At 37.7% G+C, this 21,770-nt stretch overlaps 1 protein-coding gene across 1 annotated transcript in view; it reads right to left on the minus strand.

The window, feature by feature from the left end:
* Positions 1-324: 324 nt before the first annotated feature.
* The window catches only part of SPTLC2 (serine palmitoyltransferase long chain base subunit 2), a 122,643-nt gene continuing 101,197 nt past the window's right edge, over positions 325-21,770 (minus strand). Inside the window, exons 10-12 of the mRNA XM_057731527.1 lie at positions 8,650-8,785; positions 6,186-6,315; positions 325-706 (exon numbers count right to left, since the gene is read on the minus strand). Coding sequence (XP_057587510.1) covers positions 587-706; positions 6,186-6,315; positions 8,650-8,785 — 386 coding nt within the window. The 3' untranslated portion in view covers positions 325-586. The remainder of the gene's footprint in view (positions 707-6,185; positions 6,316-8,649; positions 8,786-21,770) is intronic.

Below are 21,770 nucleotides of genomic sequence, written 5' to 3' on the forward strand. Positions count from 1 at the left end.
ACGAGGGGGAGTTTCAGCAATGTTAGTGTTTGCTGCTTTTCTTAAATGGCTAAACTTAAGACACATTAAAACACTTTGGTTGATTACGTGACTGGTTAAATAAGGATTCCAAGGCTGGCAACCTCTGAGACCTGGATTGGAAGTAAGTGGAAGGCACTTGCTCCCCAGGAAGGAGGGCCAGGTGAGTCTCGAGGCTGTACTGCCACGGCCAGCAGGAGCTTTGGGTGGACCCACGTCTGTGAGGTGGCTGGGAGAGGAAAATGGCCTGCGTGGCTAGCCAGAGACAGGCTAGGGTCAGCGTGATTTCACAAGTAGAATAGTTATAAAATAAAACATTTTTTAATGGACAAAAAAGCAAAGTGAGTCACCTTTTTTTAAAAAAGGTGAAATGTAGCAAAGGAAGGGTGTGAAGCAGCTTTTCACTATTTACAAAATGCCACTTAGAGTGGAGGTGGCCACCGTCAGTAGTTGAGGAAATGTCTTGTACATGAGATGGCCACAGAAGTGTGGTTCCTGGAAGTGGCTTGGAAAGGCCACATGCTGTCCTGGGTGAGGGAGAGTTCCTCTAGGGGAGCACCAAAAAGGCTCAGTCTTCTGTTTCTTCATATGTAGTCTCATCAAAGGGCCTGTCCAGTAGAGGTACTGACCGATGACGGGAATACTTCAGGTGCAATAGGTCCCCAACTTCATCTATCTCCTTTAAAGCCTAAAATATACAAGACAGAGTAGAGGTTAGTCAGAGCCAGGAGAAGGAAGGCACACTTGGTGCTGTATTTTTCAAAAAACAATCATGGCAAGGTTATCCTGTGGTGGGACTGTGTCCAATACATTTACCCTGAGCAGACTACAGTCTAGCAATGGAAAAAGCTGCTTTTTGAGCAAGGACATCAGACTGACCAGGAAGAACCAGTTGTGAAGAGCAGGGATGCAGGATAAAGGGTATAATTCATCAAAGTATGATATGCTTGGAAGAAGAAGGAACATGTACCCTGAATTTGCCAGGCTGGCTACAATTTGTCATTTCTCCTTTTACCCTCCAGTACTCGCTCTTTCTGTTATCACATGACCAAAAAAGTGATGAGACGTCTGCACTGGGATGCTTCCTAGATGCAAGATGAAGAGAGTCCTCAAAGTGGGCTGCTGTGCAGACTTGGTAAGAAAAAGTGGAAGCCGGCAAGGAAAGAACAGAGCCAGCATTTAAACTCAGGTTTGATTTTAAACCCCCAAATCCTAACATTGAGAGATTATCTTGTCTTTCCATCAAAACTCTATCTCGGTGTAACTTCCTTTTCTGTAAAACTTGCTCTTTTATTTTTCAAAGAAAATATGTTTCTTATAAAAATTAAAACACTGAGACAAGTGATGAAATGAAACATCTCTTCCTGATTGCTACACTAGTCCTATGTGGTTATCTGTGTGTGGTTTCTTATATGTACTTAAAAACAAACAAAACCCAATTCCTGGTTGAAGTATACATACACACAGCAAAGTACACAAATCACAGATCTCACAGTTAACTTTCCAAAAAGCAGCACAAAGCGAGTCAGAATAGAGAATCACACTATAAGAAAAGGATATGTGTTCACAATTTCTCAGAAAATATTTAATGGAAGGACATGGAAACTCCAAACCCCAGATATCGCTCAGAGAAATCCACGGACGAGAGCAAAAATTTGCAATCCTAGATTCTAAGGCTTTCTAATAAAAGCACCTGGCATGTCACAGAATGCATTTTCAGCTCATGGCAGCTCTCCAGCCCTGTTATTCACTCCCCAAGCACCTGTGGATGTTGCTTTGTGGGTCTAATAGACTTCAGCTTTGGAGACAGTGGCTCTATCTAGGACACCATCTCATCTGACTAAGAAAATGTGGGCAGTAGAAGCTCTGTTGCCTGAGTGTGACTCTCCAAATTTCCATCACATCATATAAATCTTCTGTTCACTCTCATGGTTGTAATTCCACATGAAAATGTACATCTTCTGGTTCAGAAAAGGGAATCCGTTGATTATTAGTAGATAGGTACATATACCTGTTCTTAAATTTAACTTTTAAAAAACCAGTGTTTGTAGAGAGGGGAAAAAAAAAACCAGTGTTCCTTATTTATTCTAGCATAAGAAAAAAATACTCTTCACTCCAAATGTGAAAAAAATAAAAAGCAAATAAGAGCTGGACTTCAGTTTGCTATCAGAACAGTGGTACCTCTGAGAAGAGGTTTAATTAAAAGCTCCATATAGAAACAATTTACGATTGAATTTCAGCTGAGAGAACCCATTAACCATTTGTTCCCCTGACCTCTGATACAGGATTTATTAATTTAAAATTATACATGACTTACTAAGATCACAAAATAAAGGATATTTAGAAGAACATGATATTTTTCATCAGTTAAAACAGAAAATGAATAAAGACAGAAAAAAAAAGCCACAGGAAGCCCAAAGGGATCTAGATAACAAGATTATGGCTGATATCATACCAAATATCTTAGATGAACAGGTTTTATTTATATAAAAGATAAAACTGTGGGACTTCCATGGTGGTCCAGTGGTTAAGACTCAGTGCTCCCAACACAGGGGGCCCGATTCAATCCCTGGTCGGGGAACTAGATCCTGCATGTCACAACTAAAAGAGCCCGCGTGCAGGAATGAGGATCCCGAGTGCCACAACTAAGAGCTGGTGCAGCCAAAGAAATAAATATTAGAAAAAAAAAAAAAAAAAGATAAAATTGTAACTAGAAACTGCTGGTCATGATGTGGGGTTACCTAGTTAGATTAGGAATAATGAAGCATTGCAACTATCACCATTTGTTAACTGAGTCTACAATGAACCTCTGGATCACAGGATAAGATGGGTCCTTAGGGAAAAAACCATGTTAATTACAGGGTTGAGTATGGTCCTTGAATAAGAGAATATTCTAAGAGAGCTGTGCACCCCTGAGCTGATAATCTTGCTCTTCTCCTTTTTAAAAATAATAGCTTTATTGAGATATAATTCACATGCCACAAAATTCACCTTTTTAAAAGTTTACAATTCAGTCTGTCTGAGTACATTCACAGAGTTGTGCAACTTTCATCACTATCTAATTTTAAAGCATTATCACCTCAAAAAATAAACCCCACACTCATACCCTCATTCCTTCTTTCCCCAGGCCCTGACAACCACCAATCTACTTTCTGACCCAATGGATTTGCCTGTTTTGGACATTTCATATAAATGTGGTCTTCTGTATCTTCTTTCACTTAGCATAATGTTTTCAAGGTTCATCCATGTCGTAACGGTACAACTTCATTCTCTTCCATATGATTATTCAGCTGTCCAGAACCATTAGCTGAAGACACTATACTTTCCCCATTAACTAGTCTTAGCCCCTTGTTGAAAATCAATTAGCCATAGATGTTTGGGTTTATTTCTTGACTCTTAATTCTATTCCATTGATCTATAAGTCTATCTTTATGCTAGTACCCCACTGTTTCAATTACTGTAGCTCTGAAGTTAAGTTTTGAAATCAGGAAGTTTGAATTCTCCAACTTCTATTTTCTGTTTCAACATCGTTTTGGTAATTGGGGCCCCCTATTATTCCATATAAATTTTGAGGATCAGCTTTTCTATTTCTGCAAAAAGAGCCATTGTAATTTTGATAGGGACTGCAGTGGATCTAGAGATCTCGCTGTACTGCCATCTTAACAGTATGAAATCTTCCAGCCGATGAACAGCTTTCCTTTTATTTAAATCTTCTTTCATTTCTTTCAGCAATGTTTTATAGCAATATGCAAGTCTTACACCTCCCTGGTTAAATTTAATGCTATCGTAAATGAAATATTAATTTCCTTTTCATGTGTTCACTGCCGGTGTATAGAAATACACTAATTTTTGTGTCTTTTTGCTAAATATATTTATTGGCTCTGGAAGGTTAGTTTTTTGTGTGTGTGAATTGTATAGCATTTTCTAGATATACAATCATGTCACAGGGCCCATTAATAAATGAAAGTTCATTTATATCTCATAATGTTCATGTTTACTTCCATAAAAAAATCATAACACAAAATGACTTCAAACAAACCTGTGGTTTCAAAAAATGCACTTTATGCTTAAAAAAAACCTAAATGGAAGGCAAAGTCAAATAATCTTGCAAGTGGATCTTATGAGAAAAAGATTAGAACTCTCAATTGGTAAACACATTTGTTGGCAACAGAAATCTACCAAGGTATCCTGGTTACATCTAAATTATTTCTTTTTTTAAAATTACATTTTAATTTATTTGGCTGCACTGGGTCTTCAGTTGCGGCACGTGGGATCTTTGCTGCACCATGCAGGATTTTTTAGTTGCAGCATGCAGTATCTTTTAGTTGTGGCATCCAGGCTCTCAGTTGCAGCATGTGGGATCTAGTTCCCTGACCAGGGGTCGAACACCTAGCCTTCTGAAACTATTTCAAAAAATTGCAGAGTAAGGAACACTCCTTAACTCATTCTATGAGGCCACTATCACCCTGATAGCAAAACCAGAAAAGGTACCACAAAGGAAAAAACTTATAGGCCAGTATCACTGATGAACATGGTTGAAAAAATCCTCAACAGAATACTACCAAACCAAATCCAACAATACATTAAAAGGACCATACACCATGACCAAGTGGGATTTATCCCAGGGATACAAGAATTTTTCAATATCTGCAAATCAATCAGTATGATACACTACATTAACAAACTGAAGAATAAAAACCATATAGTCATCTCAATAGATGCAGAAAAAGCTTTTGACAAAATTCAACACCAATTTATGACAAAAACTCTCCAGAAAGTGAGTACAGAGGGAACCTACTTCTGGGAGTTCCCTGGTGGCCTACTGGTTAGGATTTGGTGCTGTCACTGCAGTGGCTCAGGCTTGATCCCTGGTTGGGGAACTGAGATCCTAAAAGCCGTGTACTGTGGCCAAAAAAAAAAAAAAGAGAGAGAGAGAACCTACTTCAACATAGCAAAGCCCATATATGACAAACCCACAGCTAACATTATACTCACTGATGAAAAGCTGAAAGCATTTCTTCTAAGATCAGGAACAAGACAACAATGTCCACTCTTGCCACTTTTATTCAACATAGTTTTGGAAGTCCTAGCCACAGCAATCAGACAAGAAAACAAAATAAAAGGAATCCAAATTGGAAAAGAAGTAGTAAAACTGTCACTGTTTGCAGAGGATATGACACTATACATAGAAAATCCTAAAGATGTTACCAGAAAACTACTAGAGCTCATCAATGAATTTGGTAAAGTTGCAGGATACAAAATTAATATACAGAAATCTGTTGTGGGCTTCCCTGGTGGCACAGTGGTTAAGAATCTGCCTGCCAATGCAGGGAACAGGGGTTCAAGCCGTGGTCCGGGAAGATTCCACATGCTGCGGAGCAACTAAGCCTATGCACCACAACTACAGAGCCTGTGCTCTGGAGCCTGTGAGCCACAACTAATTGAGTCCACGTGCCACAACTACTGAAGCCCACGTGCCTAAGAGAATATCAAGAGATGAGAACATGTTAAGAGACCATAAATAATTACATTCAGTAGTAATTATGAGCTCCTACTATGTGCCTGACACTATGGTAGGTCCTGCGGATACAGAATGACAAAAACAGACTTAGTTCCTTCTAAAGATTTATCGAATGGAAAAGACTGCCATTAAATAATGGCAGGTGTAAAGAATTTCCTACGTGAAAGTCTTAGGATTTCCAGAAACATCTAGCCAAGAGGGTTTGGGAAAACCCTGGAGCAAGTTTCTTTTAAGTGGCGATGTGAAGAATGAGTAGAAGTCAGTCAGGCAAAGGGGAGAGAAGGGTCAAGAGAGAAAACTGCCACAGACAAAACAACACACAAGAAAGTTTAGAGGAGAAACAGGTAGAGTAGAAAGAGAATGTAGAGCTGCACAGACCATAATGAGGGAGAGAGTGAAACAAGATGAAGCCAGAAAATTCCCTAGAGCCCTGATCACGCAGAGTCTGGTGGGTGATGCTAACAGTTTTGCAATTTTTTGTAAATAGCAATGTATTAAGCAGAACTGCGCACTCCCTCCTCTACTTTACCAGTAAATATCTCAGGTGCTCAAGGAACATCAGGACCAATAGATGATTAACTTCATCTGACATGCAGGCCTTCTGAGTATAAGGTACATTTATATCGAAATAAAAGTGTCTACTTACAGTATCAAGCATTTCTTTGGTATGAGCTGCCGACAGGCAAAACCTGGCTCTGGACTCAATGATTGGGGTAGCAGGAAATCCTACCACAACTACACCGATATTCCGCTTCAGCATCTCCCGTCCAAAGGCGCTGCAAAGGGAAAACAAGAAAAGAAACCGGGAAGAATAATAAAGCACACAGTACAAAGGTCTTGCAGTCTTGAAAGATGTAAACTGTTGGGTGATACAGGCACTAGAGATTTCTATCAGGGCTTTCTTCTAACTTCTGTGAAAGTTAAAACCGACAGTTTACAAAGACTTCTTTTATTCAATCCTAAAGTGGTCTTCTCCCAAATGGTTTCCTTCAGAAAGGTGAAAGAATATTGTTGGCAGAGACTAATTTTTATATGGGCTTGCCTAAAGTAATCTGCATCTCTAGCCTTAAGGTGTCCCTGACCTGTAACAGCGGTTCAGAGGTTTCAAAATGAACTTGAGTTTAAAACCCTGTCTGTAAAATGTTAGGCTTGGCAGTTTAAAAAATTCTTAAGATTAAGGATGAGACGGATCTGCTGTTATATGGACATCTTTCTGCTGGCAGAAAGGCCAAGCATTAGCTTTCCAGATCAGGCATTTTTTGGATCAACTTAGGTGCTGAGCTGCCTTTGGAATTCAGGGTTTCCTTTGGTGTTTGTGAGGCCAGCTTCTCCCCAGCCTTCAGAGGACCACCCAGACCACACAGTTCTTGTTTAACCCCCCACCCCAAGCCAAACTGGTGGCATGTGACCTTACTCCACAACTGTAACTTGCCTAATTAACACAATTCTAACTTTCATGTAAATTTTGTCATTTACTAAATTGTTATTCTTGTCCTTTTCTCTTGTTGACTTACCTTCTTCTTTTTTGACTTTTCCCTTAGCTGTTTAAAGTATTTGTTTGAGGATAAAAAATTCCACTCACTTTAGTTACATCAGCAACAGCACCAGATTTCCCCACTCCTAATAACAGTACATCCTCTTCAATGTATTTCCTTTGTGTCAGGCCAAGCCCTGCATCTTTGGCACATGCTCCTGAACTGTCTAGTGTTTTATTCCAATTCTGCCTTACTCTCCCTAAATCTTAAATTATAAGGTACAGTCAGTTTCACCTGTGTAGAATAAATTAGACATAGTCCTCTCTAAAGAAAGGGTTCTAGACTAAGTCAATCCTCCAGAACAAATAACTCTTCGAGTTTATAATAAATTGCATTTAAAGAAGAATGAGGGAAATCCTATACCTCTGCTTTGGTTCATTTGCTCCATCTCCTCTGGAGGCCATAATGCCAATTGCCCATATGACTTCCTGTTGGAATCTGAACTCCAATTTCCCCCTCACTAACTTTGGAATCATCATACTTCCGGGTTCCCTGACTCAATTTCCCCTCATATGTTCACTTTAATAAACATTCACTGAGTGTCGGGGGCTGAGGTGGGCCCTGGGGATTCAAAGATGAATAAAAATAGTTGCTCCTATAATGAGTTCAATTAAACCTGAGAAATGATCCTTATTTAATTTTATATTACAATCCAGCCAAAACTCACAAATCTGAAAAGATGTGTCTTTTTTACTGAGCCTACACCAAGCAGATGACTCCTTTCTTTTACATCTCTGGTGCAATTTTGCACATAATTATTTTGCAAATAATTATATTTGTCCACTTCATATCTGCTTTTCAAATATATTTTGGTTTTGTTGTATATCTGTGCTTCTCAAATACACTGAAAGCTACTCCAGGGCAAAGATTTCCACTATATGCCCTGCACAAGCCAAAGGGGCTGGTGTAATGTGCACATCTGCTAACCGCAGTAACATAGCTGACCTCATAGCTCACTGCTCCCCCCTCTGGGTACTGCACTTCAGCTCCACTAACCTCCTGCTAGTCTTCCATCAGCTAAGTATGTTCCTCCATTATGGCCTTTGTACAGAAGCTTCTTTCTGCAAGTGGCTAACTTGCTCAGCTAGTTCAAGCTCAGATGTCATCTTCCCTTCCCATTGAGGCTCACCCAGGGTGACCACTCCATTTAATACTGTAATCTGCCTACCCACAGGGCACTCTCAAACCCCATATCCTGTTCTATTTTTTTTCCCATAGAACTTAACACCTTCTGACATATTACATAATTTCCCTATTTATTACATTTGTCTGACTCTTGCCCCAGTAGAGCATAAACTCCACAAGGACAGGGATCTTTATTTCTGTGTTTTGTTCACTGATCTATCTCAATCCCCTAGAAGAGAGCATTAAACTCAAATGTTTGTTTAATGAAAGACTAACAAGTTAACATATTTTACAAATTGGAATCCACTGTTTAATCTATGGCACATCCAGCAAATCGAGGTTAACATAATGAGGCCAAGACAATTTTACCCAACAAAATATATACACCTGCACATCATGGGGAATCTTAAGTCTATTAAGAGGCCAATGTGTAATCTGCAAAAAAAGTACCCAATTTTGGCTGGCATGTAGAGCATCAGAGGCACCACTGGAGAATCTTCATTTCCATAGATGATGAAGCCCATATTTTTCAAACGTCTTCTGAAATATCTGACGTTTTCAGCTAACTGCTGTATACACTCTCTGCCTGGAAAATCATAGGGAGGGAAACAAAATAATACTAAGAAAAAGAAGTGGAAAAAGACCTCAATCTCCTCTATCTCTATTCTATCAATTAATTCTATGCTTTGTTTCTTCCTTTCCAACATAAAATATTTTTTCACAGTAAACCACATGGAATGTAAATAGAAACAAGTATATCTTGCTTTTGTATTCTGTCATAGTAGGTTCTGACAGCAGACTTTATATTAATGTACAAAATAAAATTTAATGACTAGCATTTCCATGGCACACTAGCATCCTCCAACACTTTCACTGATACCACTCATTTAACACCCTAACACCCCCTTTACAGTAGGCAGGATATTTATTATCATTTTCATTGTATATATTAGGAGACTCAACAAAGGTTGTGACTGGCCTACAGATGAGTGGCACAGCTGACTAGGATCTAGGCCTGTCAACTGCGATGTTCATTCCAGAAACCATGCTGCAAATAATTTTACACAAAAGACCAGAGATAGAGCCATTCATAGTCCCACATTCTTCTCTTCATAGTTTATGTTACCATTTCCCTAAAACCTCTACCAGACAGCAATAGCATATCCATATAATGTAAAAATCATATTTTTAATCCTACTTTATCTTCCCTAAAATACAAATGGATTAAGACATACATTTCTCTAACTGCTAAATGACTAAATATTTAGCCAGGTTTTGAGTTTATGGTAGGTCAATCTATGAAAAGATGTCCAAAAACAATTGTTCTGTTACAGACAGCAAGACATAAATTCAAAAGGTCAGCTTGCAAAGGGCTAAGAACGGTTTTATGGTTTTCTAAATCGTGAACACTCACAAATAAGAAAAGGTTGCAGTCATGTTTTTCACATATATTAGAAGTCCAGCAAATTCATATTTTAAAAAATACAATCATACAGCTCAATAAATTAATCAATTGGAAATACAGATGACTAACAAATGTTCTTAGAATCAAAATACTAACATATCCATCACTGATGGGAAACTACTCTAGATAAGTTTGCTACAAATAACCCCAAACCAATACTCTTTATGTAAATAATTTCAAGTTAACCAGAGAAGCACACATAGCTTAGATTAGTTTAGTGTGAACACTGAAGAACACCACTTAAGACATACATCTTACAAATACCAAAGCAAACATTAAAGTATGTTATATTTATGTTGACAATTGATGAACCATGTACTCTAATTTTGCCCTAGAAATACCAACACATGCTTACTCTATAATTTAGAATAAGAGACTTCCAATTTCAGCCATGACAGACTACCAGGAACCAGATTTACTTTCCTGCTTGTAAACAACAGAAAGCTGGACAGAGTATGTTAAAAAATGGTTTTCAGACATTGGGCCACAGGCAGTGCAGGACAGTGCTGCCAGAGAGAAGGGAAACCAGAAGCTTTGGATTGTCTCTGTACCACCTGGAGACAGGCCTCAGGCTGTTCCAGGAGCAGGGACCCAGTTTTGTCAGTTGAGGAGAGAAGATTTTGGAGTGGTGGCTGGAATTTACTGGGCAGCACAGCAGGAGAGGAGGAGGTGCACAGAGAGAGCTCTGGGAATCTGCAGAAGAGCCTTTGGCAAAAGTGCTGATCTGCACACGTATGAGAAGAAACCATGAGGGGCTGGGGATAGCTCCACCAGAAAGCAGCAGATGAACCATTCCCAGCACTCATACAGAGTTGGGAACAGTTTCTATTTTCACCAACCAAAATGGAAAGACCTCAGAATCACACTAGTAGTGGAGCTAAAAGCTGCTTTGGCCCGCCCTAATACCCCCTAAAATCAAGTCTCAAAAGGATCCAACTGATTCTAAGAGCAAAGTCTGACATTATTACCTAAATTAATACAACAAAATGCAGCCCCTAATAATGTAAAATTCACAATGTCTTATGTATAATAAAAAATTCCAGAAATTCAAAGAAACAGGTAAATATGACCCACCAACTGGGAGAAAGGTCTATCAATACAAACAGACCAAAAATGACAGAGTATTAGCAGACAAGGATTAAAAATGCTGTTATAAATATGCTCCATACATTCAGAAAAGTAGAGGAAACATGATGAAGAAAGAAAATACATAAAAAGGAACAAATGATACAGGCAAAAATGATGAATCTCAAAAGTACTACATTAAACAAAATAAGCCAGACACAAAAGACTATACTCTTGTGAATTCATTTATAAGAAATTCTTAAAAAGACATAATTACAGTGATAGAAAACAGACCAGTGGTTGCCAAGGTATGGAGGGAGGACTGACAGCAGCGGGGGGATGAGGGGACTTTTGAGGGGTAACAAAAACATTCCATACCTCGATTATGGTATGGTTAAATGACTGTATGCATCTGTCAAAACTCACGGAATTACATACCTAAAATTGGTGAATTTTATTTATGCATTAATAAATGATACCTTATTAAAGGTTTTTAGAAATTGACACATTTGCTAATTTAGTGTACATTAATTTTCCTGCACCACTTAGTATTTTACAACTTGCTACCTTTTTATTATCACAAACTATGTTTTGTTAAAAATTTTTTTCTTATTCCAAGATTATCATGAAAAATTATCAAGGAAAAGAAGACATGCTAAGAGATTTAGACCCTACCTTTTCCAGCTACTGCTATATCATTCTAAGCAAGTTTTCTGTAACAAAAGAGTGGAAATCTCAGTCTCACCATTCACTGTCATCTGTTCCCTGACAAGAAGAGTCCCAGAAAAAAATACATCTAAAATAACACTCATATGCACAACCAGAAGATATTGGGAATAGGCATTTAAAATTCCCAACTTATATATCCTTATTTTTGCTGAAAAGTATTCCTTACCAAAGATACACCACAATTTGTTTACCCATTTACATGTTAATGGACATCAGAGTTGAGATTACCAACTTTCATTTTGGGAGCTATAAAGTTCAGATTTAAAAGAATTCTCTCCTAAATAGAGGATGTGGATAAAAGAGAACCTTTGTACACTGCTGGTGGCAATGTACACTGGTGCAGCCACTGGGGAAAACAGTATGGAGGTTCCTTAAAAACTAAAAATAGAATTACTATATGATCCAGCAATTCCACTCCTGGGTACATACCTGGAAAAAAAGAAAACGCTAATTCTAAAAGATATATGCACCCCAATGTTCAACGCAGCACTATTTACAACGGCTAAGACATGGAAGCAACCCAAGTGTTCATCAACAGATGACTGGATTAAGAAGATGTGGAACATATATACCATGGAATATTACTCACCCATAAAAAAGAATGAAACAATGCCATTTGCAGCAACAGAGATGGACCTAGAGAATATTATGCTTAGTGAAATAAGTGAGACAGAGAAAGACAAACACTATATGATATCACTTATATGGGCATATATCCAGAAAAGACAAAAACTAATTCAAAAAGATACATGTGGGCTTCCCTGGTGGCTCAGTGGTTAAGAATCTGCCTGCCAACACAGGGGACACGGGTTCGAGCCCTGGGCCGGGAAGATCCCACATGCCGTGGAGCAACTAAGCCCATGCACCACAACTACTGAGTCTGTGCTCTAAAGCCCACAAGCCACAACTATTGAGCCCATGTGCCACAACTACTGAAGCCTGCGTACCTAGAGCCTGTGTTCCACAACAAGAGAAGCCACCACAATAAGAAGCCCGTGCACCACAACGAAGACTAGCCTCTGCATGCCACAACTAGAGAAAGCCCGTGAGCAGCAACAAAGACCCAACACAGCCAATAAATAAATAAATTAAAAAAATATAGATACATGCATCCCAGTATTCAAAGCAGCACTATTTACAACAGCCAAGACACGGAAGCAGCCTAAATGTCCATCGAGAGATAAATGGATAAAGATGTGGTATACATATTACAATGGAATATTACTCAGACATAAAAAAAAATGAAATAATGCCACTTGCAGCAACATGGATGGACACAGAGATTATCATACTAAGGGAAGTAAGTCAGACAGAAAAAGACAAATATATGATATCAGTTATATGTGGAATCTAAAAAAAATGATACAAATGAACTTATTTACAAAACAGAAATAGACTCAAGACTTAGAAAAAAAACTTACGGTTACCAAAGGGGAGAGGGAAGGGGGAGGGACAAATTAAAAGCCACGGGATTAACAGATACAAACTACTATATACAAAATAGATAAGCAAATAAGTTTACTATACCGCACAGGGAATAATACCCATTATCTGGTAATAATCTATAAGGGAATATAATGTAGTCTGCAAAAATAACAAATCACTATGCTATACACCTGAAACTAACACAATATTGTAAATCAATTATACCTCAATTAAAAAAAATTCTTTCCTAAATATATATTTAAGCATCCTAGTCATGCCCAAATAAGGGAAGAATTACTATAATTAGCAACTAAACAGCTCAATTTCATTTGAACCTAACTACTTTAGGTGGATATGGTAAAAAAAAAAAAAAAAAAAGTACTACAGTTGACCCTTAACAACACAGGGGTTAATCCACATATAATTTATAGCTGAGGTCTCTCTGAATCAGTAGATTCACCAACTAGGGACCATGAAGTACTGCAGTATTTACTGGTGAAAAATATCCACATGTAAATGGACCCGGGCAGTTCAAACCTGTGTTGTTCCCAGGCAGCTCAAACCTGCGCTGTTCACAGCTCAACTGTATTTACACTTTATACACAAAGAAACAGGCCCATGGTTGTGAAAGTACTTTCTCCAAGGACTTTCATTCAGTAGCAGGAAGATCAAGGTTTTCTAACTGCAGTTCAGTGCTTTTTCTTCTACGCCACAGCAAGAAATTATGTATTTTTTAAACTTTAAAGTGTTTATTAACCCTTTACAGGGTAACCATATCTGAATTTTACTTTTTAAACAGCACTTTCTAGCAAATGGATGGGATAGGGACGAATGGGTGAGGGAGCCTAAGAAGACACAGGGCAAGCATGAGACAGGTGGAAAGCAGTTCCTCCAATAAACTCGTCTGGAACAGCAAAAGGCAACCACCACTCGTGAGTAGAGAATAAAGACTGAGAGGAAGAATCAAGACCAGTGCTCAAGAAAGAAGTGAACTAAATTAGAAATGGAGGTCAGGCTGAATCCCAGAAATTAAGTGGCCTGTGTATCTAACAAAACTACTAGGCTGAACCATGAAACTGCCAATATTTGACTATTTTTGATGTTAAAAAGGCAATTTCTTCTGATTCAACCTAATAATTTCAAAGATAATAGGAAAAGCAGCCAAGTAAAGTTACTCACAAATCAGTAAGCTTTTGCAGTTAAACATATTGGGAAAGTGTTTATCCCTTATTCCTGAGGTGATACCGAATTTTTTTTTTAAATAAATTTATTTATTTATTTATTTAATTGGCTGTGTTGGGTCTTTTTTGCTGTGCGCGGGCTTTCTTTTTAGCTGCGGTGAGTGGGGGCTACTCTTCGTTGTGGTGCGCAGGCTCCTCATTGCCATGGCTTCTTTTGTTGCGGAGCACAGGCTCTAGGTGCGTGGGCTTCAGTAGTTGCAGCACATGGGCTCAATAGTTGTGGCTCACGGGCTCTAAAGCGCAGGCTCAATAGTTGTGGCGCACGGGCTTAGTTGCTCCGCAGCATGTGGGATCTTCCTGGAGCAGGAATCGAACCCGTGTCCCCTGCATTGGCAGGCGGATTCTCAACCACTGCGCCACCTAGGAAGCCCGATACCGAATTTTAAAGACAACACAGTTACCCATTTTGAATTAAATATCATATAAAATACCAGTTAATATTAATACAAGAAGCATGATATTTTCCAATCTGCTAGCTCAGTTCTAAAGAGTTTTCTTACTGTAGAGCTGCAGGAAATCTGGTCTAACACAAATTTGAAAACAAAGAGTTAGCCTTGTTAAAAAGAAGATACTAACTCTTAAAAGGTCTTTCTCCTTGCCTCAGAGAGAACACAGATGGTAATACGAGAGGTCAGCATTCTTCTCTACTTTTCAGACATAAATTTTTACTTTTAAGGGTGGTAAAAAGCATAAAAGCAATTTAGAGAAACCACTGTACTGATTCTCTTGAACTTTACAAAGGAACCTTATTGTGTTGGCTGTCCTTTTGGACTTCCATAATACAATTTGTTAGAATGAAGCCATTTTTAGAATCTCTTCAATAAAAATCTACAGCTTGGCATGAAAGAGAGAGAAAAGTAAACATGCATGTGTAGTTAATGTCCCAGAAAATGTAGCAGATTAACTTTAACTGGTCATTTTTTTAGTCCTCAACTTCTTGTAATAAATGTTATGCCAAGGAGGGAAGTAATGAATCTGATGGATCAACAGGTTGTGATGGCATCATTAGATTTAATTCTTTTAAGGAAACAGAAAGCCTAAAAAGGGTGGAGAATGGAAGTAGAAGGAGCATCACAATTATCTACATATTGATAACCACTATATATTGATAACTTTAAATCACTTTTACAAAAGAGAATTAGATTTAGAGAGTTATATTTATTAACCACTGCTAAACAGATTTTGCAGCTGTACCAACTGCATTCTAGACATTTTCAAAAGAAATATTTTTATCAAGTCTTAGTTCAGATTTCTCAGGGTTCTCAGGCTTGTAGTCTTAAGGTTTGAAGGAACTGCTGTATTATTACTTGAATAAAATTCCGTAAGCCCTCCCAGACGATTATCAATCAGAACAGATAGTGTTCTATGAGCTACAAATTTTCTGAAGTCTTAGGACTGGTTAAAAAATAAAAAAAGATCTATGTACAAAGTAAGGAATGCAAAAGGCAGCAGACATTTTGTCTTAAATGGCATTAGTGCTAACTACTCAGAACTTAGGCTTCAAAAAATACAGCACGTACTCACCTGCTTACATAACAATATCATTTTCAATTTAGCTGATGAGCTTTTATATAACTTATAATCAACAAAATGAGTTTGAGTCTGCAACTTCAAAAATAAAATTTCTGGTGTTAACTGAAATCTTTCAAAATAAAGGACACAAATATGAATTATGTTCAGTCAGAGTTGATCCCCTAACTCACATTATACTCCACTACACAGCTCCTAATCTTCTTAGATTTTCTGGATATGCTGATATAATTTGCCTTCCTAGGAAAAATAAAATAAAATTACTGCTATTCCTCAGTTATACTTTCCAATTAATTATAATGGGCTGGAAGAATTTGAAATTGAAGAGCTTCCTCCCCTCTCCCCCCTTCTTTATTTTTTTTTATAAATTTATTTATTTATTTATTTATTTTATTTATTGGCTGCGTTGGGTCTTCGTTGCTATGCACAGGCTTTTTCTAGTTGCTGTGAGCGGGGGCTACTCTTCATTGTGGTGCATAGGCTCCTCATTGTAGTGGCTTCTCTTGTTGTGGAGTACGGGCTCTAGGCACGTAGGCTTCAGTAGTTGCGGCACATGGGTTCAATAGCTGTGGCTCACGGGCTCTACAGCACAGGCTCAATAGTTGTGGCGCACGGGCTTAGCTGCTCCATGGCATATGGAATCTTCCCAGAGCAGGGCACGAACCCGTGTCCCCTGCATTGGCAGGCGGATTCTTTACCACTGTGCCACCAGGGAATTCCACTCCCCTTCTTCTTATAGGTCATAATGTCAAAGCAGATAAGGGTTTCCTCAGTTTAGGGTCCCCCAAACAGAACAAATAGCCCCAAGAATGGTTTCAGTTAGTCTTCGGCATTAATTAGGAATTATGGGACATAAGGAAGGATAAAATATGGAAAAATACCACCCATCACCTTCTTCTAACTTATACTATCAAAACATTACATTATGGATATTTCACATAATATTTCTTCAATACTTTATGTCTAAGAATTGAACTTAACTATCAATCTTTCAGTTTATTTTTACTCACCTGTCCAAAGTCTTATTTTTGCTATTTGGAAGGTTACTTTTTCTAATATTTTACTTTGATTGGACTATATTGCAGAGTGAAAAGGAACATGTTTCACTCCTGTGGTTTTTCTCTTGAAAAGCATTTTCTTTAAAAAATAGAATAAACTCAGATATCCTTAGTGTTTACTCTGCCTATGTTAAAGATGTGTCTCCACTGATATCTAAAGCTGGAGCTTATATCTTAAAGAGTTCTTATACAAGTCTTTATAATATCAGGTAACTCAAATCACATACAAACTGTTTTCAAAGGCTATATCCAAAGTAATTATGGAAGCTTCTAGTACTGACTCCCTTTAGAGCAAAGAAACTATGTAATACAGCAAGCACAGTGCCAGGCTCAATAAATGCTTATTCCCTTTCCTTTTGCCAGTAAAGCAATTTCTAATCAGGAGAAAACTATATTTAGCTTCAGTTATTGTATCTCTAAATATTAGCAAGTCAACTACTAAGTAGCCTTACTTCCTGATAAGATACTACTTTATAGTCTTCCATAAGTGAATGGGCAAACGTTGATTTATATTAATTTAAATGAACCTGGCATTCTCTTGCACTAGCGGTGCTACATCTAAATCCAATATTAGGACAACAACAGCTCCGTCTCCTTCTCAGTTGGAAGTACCTGGGCTTATGCGAAGGAGTTAGGTGTGCCTTAACTACTGCTGTTACAGCAGTTCCAAGAACTGTAAATAGCTGGCATGGCAGCAAATCTCAGATGCATCAAAATGACACTTTCAAAAGAGACAAGTAAACCTGGGCTAAGAAAAAGAATTCGAATTCTCTTCATGTTCAACACTTAAGCCACAGCATCTTTCATAAACCACATCAGTAACTTCTGAGAGGAAGAACAGACTATTGTAGGCTTTCTCACTTCTCTCTTCTAGAAAGAGGCAACTTTAAGAATTATTTTGCAGCTGAGGAAACTAAAATAACACCCAGAGAGGTTACGTAACTCCAAGTGGAGGAACCAGGATTTGAACTGTCTGATTCCTTTGGTTTCATACTGCACTCTTTTTAAAAAATATTTATTTATTTATTTATTTATTTATTTACATTGGCTGCATTGGGTCTTTGTTGCTGCATGTGGGCTTTCTCTAGTTGTGGCGAGCGGGGGCTACTTTTGGTTGTGGTATGCGGGCTTCTCATTGTGGTGGCTTCTCTTGTTGCAGAGCATGGGCTCTAGGCGTGTGGGCTTCAGTAGTTGTGGTTAAAGGGTCTAGAGCACATGCTCAGTAGTTGTGGTGCATGGGCTTACTTGGTCTGTGGCACATGGGATCTTCCCAAACCAGGGCTCGAACCCGTGTCCCCTGCATTGGCAGGTGGATTCTTAACCACTGTGCCATCAAGGAAGTCCCTCAGACTGTACTCTTAACCACTACTCATTGATCCACTCTGGCTTCTATATTAAGTAAGACTGACTAAAAGGAAATGTTAGGACTAAAATACCTAGGAATAAACCTACCTAAGAAGGCAAGAGACCTGTACTCCAAAAACTGTTAAGACGTTGATGAAAGAAATCGAAGACGACACAGATAGATGGAAAGATACACAATGTTCTTGGATTAGAAGAATCAATACTGTCAAAATGACTCCACTACCCAAGGCAATCTACAAATTCAATGCAATCCCTATCAAATCACCAAGGGCATTTTTTGCAGAACTAGAACAAAAAATCTTAAAATTTGTATGGACACACAAAAGACCCTGAATAGCCAAAGCAATCTTGAGAAAGAAAAATGCACCTGGAGGAATCAGGCTATACTGAATTCAGACTATACTATAAAGCTACAGTAATCAAAACAGTATAGTACTGCCACAAAGACAGACTTATAGATCAATGGAGCTGGATAGAAAGCCCAGAAATAACCCCATGCAATTAATTAATCTAAGAAAAAGGAGGCAAGAATATACAATGGAGAAAAGAATCTCTTCAATAAGTGGTGCTAGGAAAACTGGACAGCTGCATGTAAAAGAACGAAATTAGAACATTATCTAATACCATACACAAAAAAACCTCAAAATGGATTAAAGACATAAATGTAAGACTAGATACTATAAAACTTTTAAAGGAAACCATAGGCAGAACACTGTGACATAAATCATAGCAATATCTTTTTGGATCCACCTCCTAGAGTAATGAAAATAAAAGCAAAAATAAACAAATGGGACCTAATTAAACCTAAAAGCTTCTACACAGCACATCTGGGACAACCCACAGAATGGGAGAAAATATTTGTAAACAATGTGACCAACAAGGAATTAATTTCCAAAATATACAAACAGCCCATACAGCTCTATTTCACAAAAACAAATAACCCAATCAAAAAATGGGCAAAGATCTAAATAGACAATTCTCCAAAGAAGACACAGAGAGGGCCAAAAAGCACATGAAAAGATGCTCAACATTGCTAATTATCAGAGAAATGCAAATCAAAACTACAATGAGGTATCACCTCACACTGTTCAGGATGGCCATCATCAAAAAGTCTACAAACAACAAATGCTGGAAGAGGGTATGGAGAAAAGGGAGCCCTCTTACACTGTTGGTGCAAATATAAGTTGGTGCAGCCACTATGGAGAACAGTATGGAAGTTCCTTAAGAAACTAAAAATAGAACTACCATATGAGCTAGCAATCCCACTTCTAGGTATATGTCAAGAGAAATGTTCATTGCAGCACTATTTACAATGGCCAAGACATGAAAGCAGCCTAAATGTCCATCAATAGAGGAGTGGATAAAGAAGATGTGGTATATATACAATGGAATATTACTCAGCCAAAAAAAGAATCAAATAATGCCATTTGTAGCAACATGGATGGACCCAGAAATTATCATACTAAGTGAAGTAAGTCGGACAGTCTGAGAAAGACAAATATGTGATGTTACTTATATGTGGAATCTAAGAAAATGATACAAATCAACTTATTTACAAAACAGAAACAGACTCACAGACTTAGAAAACAAACTTATGGTTACCAAAGGGGAAAGATGGGGGGGGGGGATAAATTAGAAGTTTGGGATTAACATATATACTACTATACATAAAACAGATAATCAACAAGGACCTACTGCATAGCTCAGGGAACTCTACTCAATACTCTGCAATAACCTATATGGGAAAAGAATCTGAAAAAGAATGGATATATGTATATGTATAACTAAATCACTTTGTTGTATACCCGAAACTAACACAACATTGTAAATCAACTATACTCCAATATAAAATAAAAATAATAAAGGTTTTTTTTAAGTTAATATTAGGTAACAGGAATATAAAAGAAGAACAAAGTAACTGTGTTTTATCACAAGTAAGTGCTGGTCCCTGCTGGCCCATCCCCTGGAGACTCACCTGCCTTTTAGGAATCCATCACTGACTAACACTGCCTCTACCACCCCATCCCAGGGGGCCCAAATCATGTCTCCTTGATTCTCTGGCTCTGCTCTCAGGAAAAGACATGGTGCTCAGAGACTTCGTTTCATCCTGCATTCATTTCCACTATAAGATTTCTATTATCCCCCATCTTCCAAAGGGGGGCATCCTGCAAAATTTTGGTCAACTATTGCCAGTGTTTCTCGATAAGACCGCTATTGGCATTTGGGGCATGACGATTCTTCGTTGTTAAAGCTGTCCAGTGCCATGAAGAACATTTAGAATCACTGGCCTCCTGGCAATAAATGGCAACAGCGCCTCTCCATAGCCCAGTCTATGATAATCAAAAATGTCTCTAGAGTTTTTCAAATGTGACTGTTGCTCATTGTTTGAGAACTGCTATTGGCCCCATTATTTCTTTACAGGAACCATGGATTTCTTTTCTCTTGTATCCTTAAACGTGAGTTGGACATGCAACTATCTTTACCTCTCTTAAATTCAATTACCACATTTACTCTAGAGGAAGACATAAATGTAGGACAATTTGATATATTTAGAGTACAAAACCACACATAGGAAAACCCAATATAAAATATGAGCTAACTGATTACGGTATATTAAAAGGCAATACCTTACGATTAAGTAGGGCCTCTATTCAGTAGGCCTTTTATTTATGTATTTTTGGATTCCTTTCTGGAATTTTATTTCTATTTCATTAATTGGACTGTTACAAATTATTACAGCTTACATATAATATATAATTACATGTATAATTTATATATAAGATATATACTTATATACTTATAAACTATATACATAGCTTATATATAATAAATTTTACCCCTAATTCCTCTACTCTTTTGCTTTTCTTCTCATTCTGTTATTATTATTATTGAGATATAATTCACATCCAATAAAATCCATCATTTTAAAATGTACAATTCAGTAGTTTTTAGCATATTCACAAAGTTGTACAACCAACCATCACCGGTATCTAATTCATCACTCCCAAGAGAAACTCCATACCCATTGTCAGTCACTCCCCATTCCTTTCTCCCCACTGCCCCGGGCAACCACTAATCTACTTTCTATCTTTATGAATTTGCCTATTCTGGACATTTCATATAAACAGAATCATATTAATATGTGACGTTTTGTACTGGCTTCTTTCATCTAACACAACGTTTTCAAGGTTCACTCATGTTGCAGTATGTATCAGTATTGCATTCTTTTTTATGGCCATATAATATTGTATAAACATACCATATTTTGTTTATCTACTCATGAGCTAATGCACATTTGAGTTGTTTTTGCTTTTTGGCTATCATGGATAATGCTGCTATAAACATTCCTGTGGACATAAGTTTTCAATTCTGTTGGGTATAAACCTAAGAATAGAATTTCTGGGTCATACTTTTTGAGGAACTGGAAAATGGTTTCCAAAGTAGCTGGGCTATTTTACATTCTCACCAGTAATATGGTAGTGTTCCATATTCCATATCTATTTTTTTAGATTCTCACCAACATTATTGTTTATTGTTTTTATTTTAGCCATCCTAGTGGGTGTAAAGTGGCATTTTGTGGTTTTCATTTGCATTTTCCTAATGACTAATAGGTTGGCCATCTTCTCTTCTTTGCCCATTTTTATTTTTATTTATTTTAAATATTTATTTATTTATATATTTATTTATTTATTT

This window comes from Hippopotamus amphibius, chromosome 4, assembly GCF_030028045.1.
Source record: "Hippopotamus amphibius kiboko isolate mHipAmp2 chromosome 4, mHipAmp2.hap2, whole genome shotgun sequence".
NCBI classification, from domain to species: domain Eukaryota; kingdom Metazoa; phylum Chordata; class Mammalia; order Artiodactyla; family Hippopotamidae; genus Hippopotamus; species Hippopotamus amphibius.